The sequence below is a fragment of the Aquarana catesbeiana genome, linkage group LG01, assembly GCF_042186555.1.
Source record: "Aquarana catesbeiana isolate 2022-GZ linkage group LG01, ASM4218655v1, whole genome shotgun sequence".
Lineage (NCBI taxonomy): Eukaryota > Metazoa > Chordata > Amphibia > Anura > Ranidae > Aquarana > Aquarana catesbeiana.
Genome location: NC_133324.1, coordinates 951,094,111 through 951,104,068, shown reverse-complemented (window position 1 = coordinate 951,104,068; position 9,958 = coordinate 951,094,111). Strand labels below are relative to the sequence as shown.

Genomic DNA, 9,958 nt, shown 5'->3' with positions numbered 1-9,958 from the left:
GCTATATGGTCTTCTCTTATTGGTCTTTGTTTTTCTAATTGATGCCTCGATCTGCCATTGGCGCATTTCCTGTTCCAACCATTTAGTGTTGCCTCATTAGTGGGAGCTGCCACCCTCTTGGCAGCACAGAGGAACTCTCTAGTACCTTTAGGACATTCACTATGTGTCACTATAGTGCTACTTTGGGAAAAGCCATTTATGTGAATTTTTCTGTTATACTTCTCATAACGTGGCCTCTGCTAGGCCACTCATGTTTTCTTTTTTGTTTTTTTGATTTAGGTATTAAATGCTCCTCCAGTTTTTGGACACAGAGGATGGCTTTTGCTACCAATCTCTGCATCTGTTTCTATCCATAAGAAAAAAAATCTTGTGGCTGCAAAAACCCTTTGGCCCTCCTCATTGATCATTTTTTTTTTTTGCCCCAACTCCATCAGTAGCAATGTGCACTGGTTAACCTGGGATATGGCAGGACCAATGAGGTCCTTCTGAATTATCAAGTAAGTGCCTTTGGTAGCTCTTTGCATCACAGCTATCACACAATTGTATACCTATTACATGGAATCCATGGCAATTGATGTGTTCTCACTGGCATGGTTTATGCTCATGTTCATTGCACTGGGCATTTATTTCGCTTTTTATTATATATTAGGTTATTGTCCCTTAAACTGTTCTCTGGTCATTTGGACTATCTGGAAAGATCCCGGTGTCTGCATATGTTTGTTTTCTAATCTACAGATCATTAGTTATTTTTGTATATGATATGTTTACTTTATATTATTTCTTTCTTTATATTATTGCTTGACATTTATTTTGTAGAATCTATTCATTGCTTCTTTCAAAATAATTGTTTTGTTTAGAAATTAGGCTGAGTAGAAAAGTCTGTATCCTGGCAGCAGGATGCAGAGAGGACTCTTGCTATCTTTGTGAAAGCATAGATCTCTCTGCAGAGGTCCAAAATGCCCCCTTGCTAAGTCAGACCTATAACGCAGAGGTTGTTGCTGTAGGGACAAGCATGGATATTCCCAGAAGGAACACCTAATGAAACCTTCAGATTTAACAGGTTTGAAATCCTTTGGAATTACATTAGCAAGAATTAAAGAGACTTTACAGAATAGGTTTAGTTCTAATTTAAACATAACTAAGTTTATATAAAAAAAAAACATAATTTATTTTTAAATTAACTTTATTATGAAGAAAGGTATGAAGAAGAGTTATGTTTCTGTCATTTTTAATATAAATGATGGAGACGTCTGAAGGAACCGATTCTGGGGCTTGTGGCTCCCCAGTCACTGTATCTCCTGTACTCTCCAGGTCTCAGGTAATACTGACGTCCCTTGTAGTTGGACTCCTCATAGAACATCCAAAAGCCATCATGGACGTGGACAGAGTGGATATCATGGTAGCGGAATCTTTCGTAGACATTAGGACAATCTTCGGTGAACTCCATCATCTGTCCTCTGAAGTCTTCTCTCTCATAGATCCTGATTCTGAAGGAACCTTGGTGCTGTTAAAATAAGTTACACCATAATAACGCAAAAAGGAATATTAACAACGAATGGTAAGTGGTCATACAGGTACCACTAAACCAATAATTTCTACCAGAGTCTTGGATTGTTTAGTGATAAATAGGGAGGAATTTGGTGCCATTCCACATCTTTGGTTTCCTTGAACCCAAAATGAACATCTTCTTCTATCTCTGATTCTACCATGACAGCTAATGTTCTGCTGTTATACTGCTTACACTCTCCAAAGCACATCTTCAATGTATTCTAAAGTAAAAAGTGACCCCAAGAGTTTCCATAGGAACAAACCAGGAATCCACTGTGGAGGTAGGATCCAAAAAGAGAGACCTCTCTGTTCGACTCAAATTGATAAGATGCTACTATATGGTCTCTATCACATGTTTTCTAAAAAATAAATACATGAAGAAACAACATCATTTAATAAAGAGTACACAGGTGTAGTATTACCTGGGGGCTCAGACGCACAGATCTAATGGAGTCATTGTAGCCCATCCATTGCTGGAAGTCAGGATACTCTCCTCTATGGAGGAAGTACTGGTGTCCTCTGTAGTTGGGGAGCTCATACAGGATCCAGTTCCCACTCTCCACACGAATGGAGTTGCAGCGTCTGAAGTATGAGGACAGATCGGGACATTCAGAGTGACACTCGTGGGAGCGACCCTGGAAGTTTCTGTCCTCGTAGAAGATGATCTGCAAAACAGCAATGGAAAATACAATGTAAAAATTGTGTAAGTTACAGAATGTTTTCCCAATTTTACTTACTACCCTCACAGGGACAGCTGATATTAACTGGTTATTTCCCAAATAGTACAAAGGCAACCTATCACCCAAACCAGTTAATTCACACAGGCTTCAATAAACAGTCCATGGGGCTGCCTTTTTGTAATTTATTGCTAGTAGCATTTGGGGCAGGATATGGATTGGGGGCAAAACGTTGAACACATCGCAGTTGGAGGACATTCTTCTCCTTAAGCATGTGCAGAATTTGAACAGTATAGGACCCCCACAACTAAAGACCATGAGGCAACTTTCTGTATAGGCTAATGCTTCACAACTGAAGACTATGAAGTAATGTTCTTCGGTATACAATAGTAAATATTGAACATCACATACAGCTGGAGGCCACGAGGTAATTCCTAAACAAGTGGTTGAAAAGGTAGAAGGTTTTTTATCATAATGCATATTATGCATTATGATAAAAAAAACCTTCTGTGTGCTGAAGCCACCGTCAGCCCCTCTAATTCTTTCCTGAGCCCCATATAGATCCAGCAATGTTGCAGCATTGTCTCAGCTGCCCGGGACTCCCCTCCTCACTGGCTGAGACAGCAGTGTGAAGCCATTGGATCCCACTGCTGTCAATCAAATTCAGTCAGTCAATGAGGAGATAAAGGGGGCAGTCGCCCTGTGTCTGAATGAGCACAGGGAGCTGTGGCTCGGCTTGGGTGCCCCCATAGCAAGCTGCTTGTTGTTGGGGCACTCAACAGGAGGGAGGGGCCAGGAGCACCGAAGAGGAACTCAAGAAGAGGAGGATCTGGGCTGCTCTGTGCAAAACCAATACACAGGGCAGGTAAGTATGACATGTTTGTTATTTTTAAGTAACAAAAAAAGAGGCTTTAGCATCACTTTAAGGCCTCATTGCTGAAGAACAGGAGGCAGATCTCCTTGGCATATATTCTTATCCTTAGTATTTGTTGAATGCAGATAGTCTAAGGCCTCACAGCTGAAGGCCATGGGGCAAGTCTTTGAACATCTGGTTACCTGGCAAGAATTCAATAATCGGTAGCCAGTACAGACTCCCAACACAGTCCCAAGGATTGACTCAGGATTACTATTCACAAGTCCCCAGGACAGCTGTGGCTTCCTCCAGACACAACCCAGGAAGTGACATGGTGCATATCAGGACCAAATCCCTGATGGTGTGGTTCTGCAGTTAGTTGTAAACAAAGCCCATTTAATCCTGTGACGTCTGAGGCTTCCTAAAGCAGCTGCGTGCTCCATGGGCTGCTTGACAACAGCAGCCCTGCACCTCTGGAACCCTCCTGGGGAGAAGGAACCCAGATCTCCAGTATCTCAGACAATATGTCTCCATCCCAGCCCACTGCTAATCACTCCCCTCCAGGAATTGGCTAAATAAATATTCTGGCTGGTTAATTTAAATCTGTAACCCTAAATTCCGGAAACCTTTTCCAGAGTCAGGGGGAAGCAATCAAACTCCAAGCCTGTAAAGTCAGTACAAAGACAAAAGCTAAATTCGCCCAGCATCCAAGAGATGAGTACATGCATGGAAATTATGCAATTCCAACCCAGCCAAAAAGTCTGAAAATTCCAGACCCAGAAGAGTTAGCTCAAAGCAGAGCTCCAACCAAAAGTGAAAGTTCCGCTTGCTTCGCAGCAGTGATCTGAGCCGGAAGTTCGCCAACCCTCCCCCGCAGTCGTCTGGGACATATCACAGGTCCCAAAAAAACACAGAACCATTCAGCATGCGCAGTAGGAAACCAGCTGTTTCCCTTACCTGAGATGCTGGTGCCTGCACCCGAAGAATCAATTCGGGTGAGGACATTACAGGATCCCTGGACAGGTAAGTGTCCTTATATTAAAAGTCAGCATCTACAGTGTTTTTAACTGCTGGCTTTTAATTGTTTGGGTAGAGCCCGGAGCTTCTCTTTAAGGTTTACCTAAACTCCAAATAAAGATTTACTATGCCTGGATTAGTGGTCCCTAGATGTAGCTGCAACAGTTTTCTTTAATCTGGCCTTTTTCCTTTTATTTTCATCTGGTTATCCTGCAAATAACATACTTATTGTTCCTTTGTGGCTACACTCATTTCTCTATTGTATTTACGGAGCGAAACATAGTTGCCCGAATTTGCGTTTTTTTTTTTTTTAATATTCAACGTGCAGCGAATTTAAAAAAGGAAAGAAAGCAGATGTGGCTGCAATAATAACCTTTGACCTGGAGCTGTCCCCATGCAGTACTTATGTTATCTCTGTCTTCTGTCCTCCATGTTCAATGGTACCCAGTAAATGCTCAATAATGAACACATACCGAGGCTCATATCTTACTACAATTCCTATAGAAGTATTAGTAGGTTCTTACCTTTGCCATGTTGCTGGATGTGTACTCCAATGCTGTATAGTGACTGGCAGTGAGAGCACAGGCTTATATACATCCCCAACTGCTTACACCCTCACCTGCTGACACCATGCACTGTATGCACAATGAATGGATTTTCCCATAACTATGTTTTTTTGTGTATGTGTTTTCTTTACAACTATTGTGTGTTTAGTTTTTGCTTATGTTAGTGTTAAAATTGTTCACCTAACCTGAACTAAAAGATTTGTGTACTAATCTGTCATGACAATGGGCCTCTTTGTATGTGATTGTGTGTGTACTATTCCACTGAACCCATGTCTACTGCAGACTTTAAGACTTATAATGATCAATCCAGAGTAATCTGTTATTTACACATTTTCTGATGCTCATGGATATTGTATGAAGCCCCCTCTGACCTGTAGAGGATGAACTTCAGGATTCAAAGAAACATTGATTTGGAAATGAATTAATAATAATATATTAAACACTTCAGCTCCAGAAGATTTTACCCAGACCAGGCCATTTTTTGCTATTTAGCACTGCGCTAATTTAACTGGTTCTTGCCAAACCAATCTTCTAACCATCTATGAGGAGGTGAGTTCTAGATAAAGGAAGGCCCATAGACGTGGTGTATCTGGATTTTGCAAAAGCTTTTGACACAGTTCCCCATAAACGTTTACTGTACAAAATAAGGTCCTTTGGCATGGACCATAGGGTGAGTACATGGATTGAAAACTGGCTACAAGGGCAAGTTCAGAGGGTGGTGATAAATGGGGAGTACTCGGAATGGTCAGGGGTGGGTAGTGGGGTCCCCCAGGGTTCTGTGCTGGGACCAATCCTATTTAATTTGTTCATAAACGACCTGGAGGATGGGATAAACAGTTCAATCTCTGTATTTGCGAACAATACTAAGCTATGCAGGGCAATAACTTCTCTGCAGGATGTGGAAACCTTGCAAAAAGACCTGAACAAATGAATGAAAAGAAAAAAGGAACACTCCAACTGCCTCATCTGTAATAAGTATAGGGATTGCAGAAAAAAGAGGGTTCCTCAAGAAGAAACCCCAGGTCAGACTTTAAAGGCACAGCAAACCAAAAAGATAGCAAAAAATATAAACTTTAATTTAACACACATATACAAATATACAATATGAAAGGGACATTACAAAAAACATATAAAAATCATATATATAAAAAATATACATGATATGAGCCCTAATGCGTCTACGCGTTTCTTTATGAAAACTTCTTCAGGACACAATCAGGTTTCACTTTATTGCAAGAAAAAAAGGAAGGTCTCACTATCTTGCAGGAAGGTTGGCGTCAGCCACCAAAGTATTATCAAGATGTATGTTCCTAATATAGATGTAAAAGACTGGTGGTAAAGATAAATCAAAGGAAATGACCACCAGCTGTCAATCAGATGATAATAAAAATTATATAGATGCGGTAGTCCCAGGGGAAACAGGGAAAATACCATTTAGGATAGAGGATAACCGTCTACCAAGTTAGCTCCAAAAAGAGGGGGGACTTGGGTAAACCCCAAATGTAGTGTCCACTCAGCAATACAGATAGGACTATGTAAGTCCAAAAACAGAGCTATAAATCTGGTATAACAGGAGTCCCCTGGGAAGAAGCAAAAGCGCTCTAGAGCGAGTTTCTTATCTTTTATTGCATAAATGAAAAAAAAACGAGAATTTAGAAAACAAAAACAAAAAAACAAGCAAAAACATAACACAAACTAAAATAGGCACCTGAAGAAGGAGGCGGGGCCTCGGAAACGTGTTGCGGCCCACCCCCTCCCCAGCTTGTGTTTCGTCTCTTGACATCCGGACAGGGGAGAGTGAGAGCCTGTGGACGCCGCCAGTACTTTGGCACCTCCCACGGCGGGTCCTACCATGTGTGAGCTGCCTCCTTCCCCAGATGGTGTCCCGTCCCTGGGAATCCTGACAGTGTTGGAGCCTGCTGACACCGCCGGTCTCCAGTGTTTCTTCTCAGCAAGTCAATGCCTGTGTTAGCTGCTGTTCTCCAGTCCATCCTGTCTACTGTCTTCTGGAACAGCACATCACTCTACCACTGCACACAGCATGCAAGATTATTTTATGTAAGTGGATATTAATTACTTAAGGACCGGAAGAATTTGCTGGCCATTTTTTGCAATATGACCAGGCCATTTTTTGCAATATGGCACTGTGTCGCTTTAACTGACAATTGCGTGGTTGTGCGACATTGGTGTCAAACAAAATTGATGTCCTTTTTTCAAACAGAGCTTTCTTTGGGTGGTATTTGATCACCCCTGCGGTTTTTATTTTTTGCACTATAAACAAAAAAACAGCGACCATTTTGAAAAAAAAACAATCTTTTTTACTTTTTTGCTATAATAAATATTCCCCCCCCCAAAAAAAACAAAAAAACATTCTTCATCAGTTTAAACCGATATGTATTCTTCTACATATTTTTGGTAAAAAAATTACAATAAGTGTTTATTGATTGGTTTGCATTAAGTTATAGCGTTTACAAAATAGGGGATAGATTTATGGCATTTTTATTATTTATATTTATGTTTTACTAGCAATGACAATGATCTGGGATTTGTAGTGGGACTGTGACATTGCGGTGGACAGATTGGACACTTTTGACACTTTTTTGGGACCAGTGACATGTATACAGTGATCATATAAAAATAGCCACTATTACTGTATAAATGTCACTGTCGGTGAAGGGGTTAACACTCGGGGGCGATCAAGGGGTTAAATGTGTTCCCTGGGAGGTGTTTCTAACTCTGGGGGAAGTGTAGTGACCGGAGGAGGAGAGAGATCGCTGTTTCTAATCACTAAGAACAGCAGATCCTGCTCAACTCCCCTGTCAGAACGGGGATCTGTTTGTTTACTTACTTACTCTGGCTCTCTGTGGAATGACCGTGAGTGGCCGGTGGACACTGCGTGTGTGCAAGAGGCAGGATGAGATTTGGAGAGGGTGTGTGCCAGAGGCAGGCTGTGATTAGGAGGGGGTGTGTGCCAGAGGCAGGCTGTGATTAGGAGGGGGTGTGTGCCAGAAGCAGGCTGTGATTAGGAGGGGGTGTATGCCAGAGACAGGCTTTAATTGGAAAGGGGTGTGTGCCAGTGGCAGGCTGTGATTGGGAGGGGGTGTGTGCCAGAGGCAGGCTGTGATTGGGAGGGGTGTATGCCAGAGGCAGGCTGTGATTGGGAGGGGTGTATGCCAGAGGTAGGCTCTGACTGGGAGAGGGTGTGTGCCAGAGGCAGGCTGGGATTGGGAGGGGGTGTGTGCCAGAGAAAGGCTGTGATTGGGAGGGTGTGTGTACCAGATGCAGGCTGTGATTTGGAAGGGATGTGTGCAGAAGCAGGTTGTGAATGGGAGAGGGTGTTATCCAGAAGCAGGCTGTGATTGGGGGGTGTGATCCAGAAGCAGGCTGTGATTGGGAGGGGGTGTGATCCAGAAGCAGGCTGTGATTAGGTGGGGGTGTGTGCCAGAGGCAGGCGGTGATTGGGAGGGGGCTTGGGCCAGAGGCAGCCCCTGATTGGTCAGAGGGTGTGACATCTTAACAAACTACCCCCTTGCATGCTGTGTTTATGCACAGTGTCCCAAATCACTGAATGGATAGCTAAATGATGAAAACGGACCACACCAACACAGATCAGCTCCTGTGCTTTGTATGACCCGTTTAGAATAAGAAAGAAAGGTGAATGGCATAATCAACCAGGTACATGATAATGATAGTGACTATGAAGTTCTTTTGTTTTACATGACAAATTAACTGGCAAATGGACTAGCAATGATAACTCTGCAATTCCAGCTTTGGTTTGGGATGCCTGGAAGAGGGTGTGTGCCAGAGGCAGGCTGTTATTGGGAGGGTGTGCCAGAGGTAAGCTGTGATTGGGAGGGGGTGTGTGCCAGGGACAGGCTGTGATTGGGAGGGGGTGTGTGCCAGAGGCAGGCTGTGATTGGGAGGGGGTGTGTGCCAGAGACAGGATTGGAAGGGGGTGTGTGCTAGAGACAGGCTGTGATTGGGAGGGGGTGTGTGCCAGAGGCAGGCTGTGATTGGGAGGGTGTGCCAGAGGTAAGCTGTGATTGGGAGGGGGTGTGTGCCAGGGACAGGCTGTGATTGGGAGGGGGTGTGTGCCAGAGGCAGGCTGTGATTGGGAGGGGGTGTGTGCCAGAGACAGGATTGGGAGGGGGTGTGTGCTAGAGACAGGCTGTGATTGGGAGGGGGTGTGTGCCAGAGGCAGGCTGTGATTGGGAGGGTGTGCCAGAGGTAAGCTGTGATTGGGAGGGGGTCTATGCCAGAGGCAGGCTGTGATTGGGAGGGTGTGCCAGAGGTAAGCTGTGATTGGGAGGGGGTGTGTGCCAGGGACAGGCTGTGATTGGGAGGGGGTGTGAGCCAGAGGCAGGCTGTGATTGGGAGGGGGTGTGTGCCAGAGGCAGGCTGTGATTGGGAGGGGGTGTGTGCCAGAGGCAGGCTGTGATTGGGAGGGTGTGTGTGCCAGAGGCAGGCTGTGATTGGGAGGGGGTGTGTGCCAGAGTCAGGCTGTGATTGGGAGAGGGTGTGTGCCAGAGGCAGGCTGTGATTGGGAGGGGGTGTGAGCCAGAGGCAGGCTGTGATTGGGAGGGGGTGTGAGCCAGAGGTAGGCTGTGATTGGGAGGGGGTGTGAGCCAGAGGCAGGCTGTGATTTGGAGGGGGTGTGTGCCAGAGGTAAGCTGATATTGGGAGGGGGTGTGTGCCAGGGACAGGCTGTGATTGGGAGGGGGTGTGAGCCAGAGGCAGGCTGTGATTGGGAGGGGGTGTGTGCCAGAGGCAGGCTGTGATTGGGAGGGGGTGTGTGCCAGAGGCAGGCTGTGATTGGGAGGGGGTGTGTGCCAGAGGCAGGCTGTGATTGGGAGGGGGTGTGTGCCAAAGTCAGGCTGTGATTGGGAGAGGGTGTGTGCCAGAGGCAGGCTGTGATTGGGAGGGGGTGTGAGCCAGAGACAGGCTGTGATTGGGAGGGGGTGTGAGCCAGAGGCAGGCTGTGATTGGGAGGGGGTGTGAGCCAGAGGCAGGCTGTGATTGGGAGGGGGGTGTGTGCCAGAGGCAGGCTGTAATTAGGAGGGGGCTTGTGCTAGAGGCAGGATATGCTGTGTTTATTCACAGTGTCCAATACCTCTGAATGTGCCAGAGGCAGGCTCTAACTGGGAGGGGGTGTGTGCCAGAGGCAAGCTGTGATTGGGAGAGGTTGTGTGCCAGAGGCAGGCTGTGATTGGGAGGGGGTGTGAGCCAGAGGCAGGCTGTGATTGGGAGGGGGTGTGAGCCAGAGGCAGGCTGTGATTGGGAGGGGGGTGTGTGCCAGA

The 9,958-nt window shown here is 45.3% G+C and overlaps 1 protein-coding gene across 1 annotated transcript; it reads right to left on the bottom strand.

The window, feature by feature from the left end:
• Positions 1–1,228: 1,228 nt before the first annotated feature.
• On the bottom strand, positions 1,229–6,652 carry LOC141128316 (gamma-crystallin-3-like). Its single transcript, XM_073615533.1, has 3 exons — positions 6,513–6,652; positions 1,971–2,343; positions 1,229–1,504 (listed from the first exon to the last, which is right to left on the bottom strand). The coding sequence occupies exons 1-3, from the start codon at positions 6,650–6,652 to the stop codon at positions 1,229–1,231; spliced, it is 789 nt and encodes a 262-aa protein (XP_073471634.1).
• Between the last annotated feature and the right edge of the window lie 3,306 nt (positions 6,653–9,958).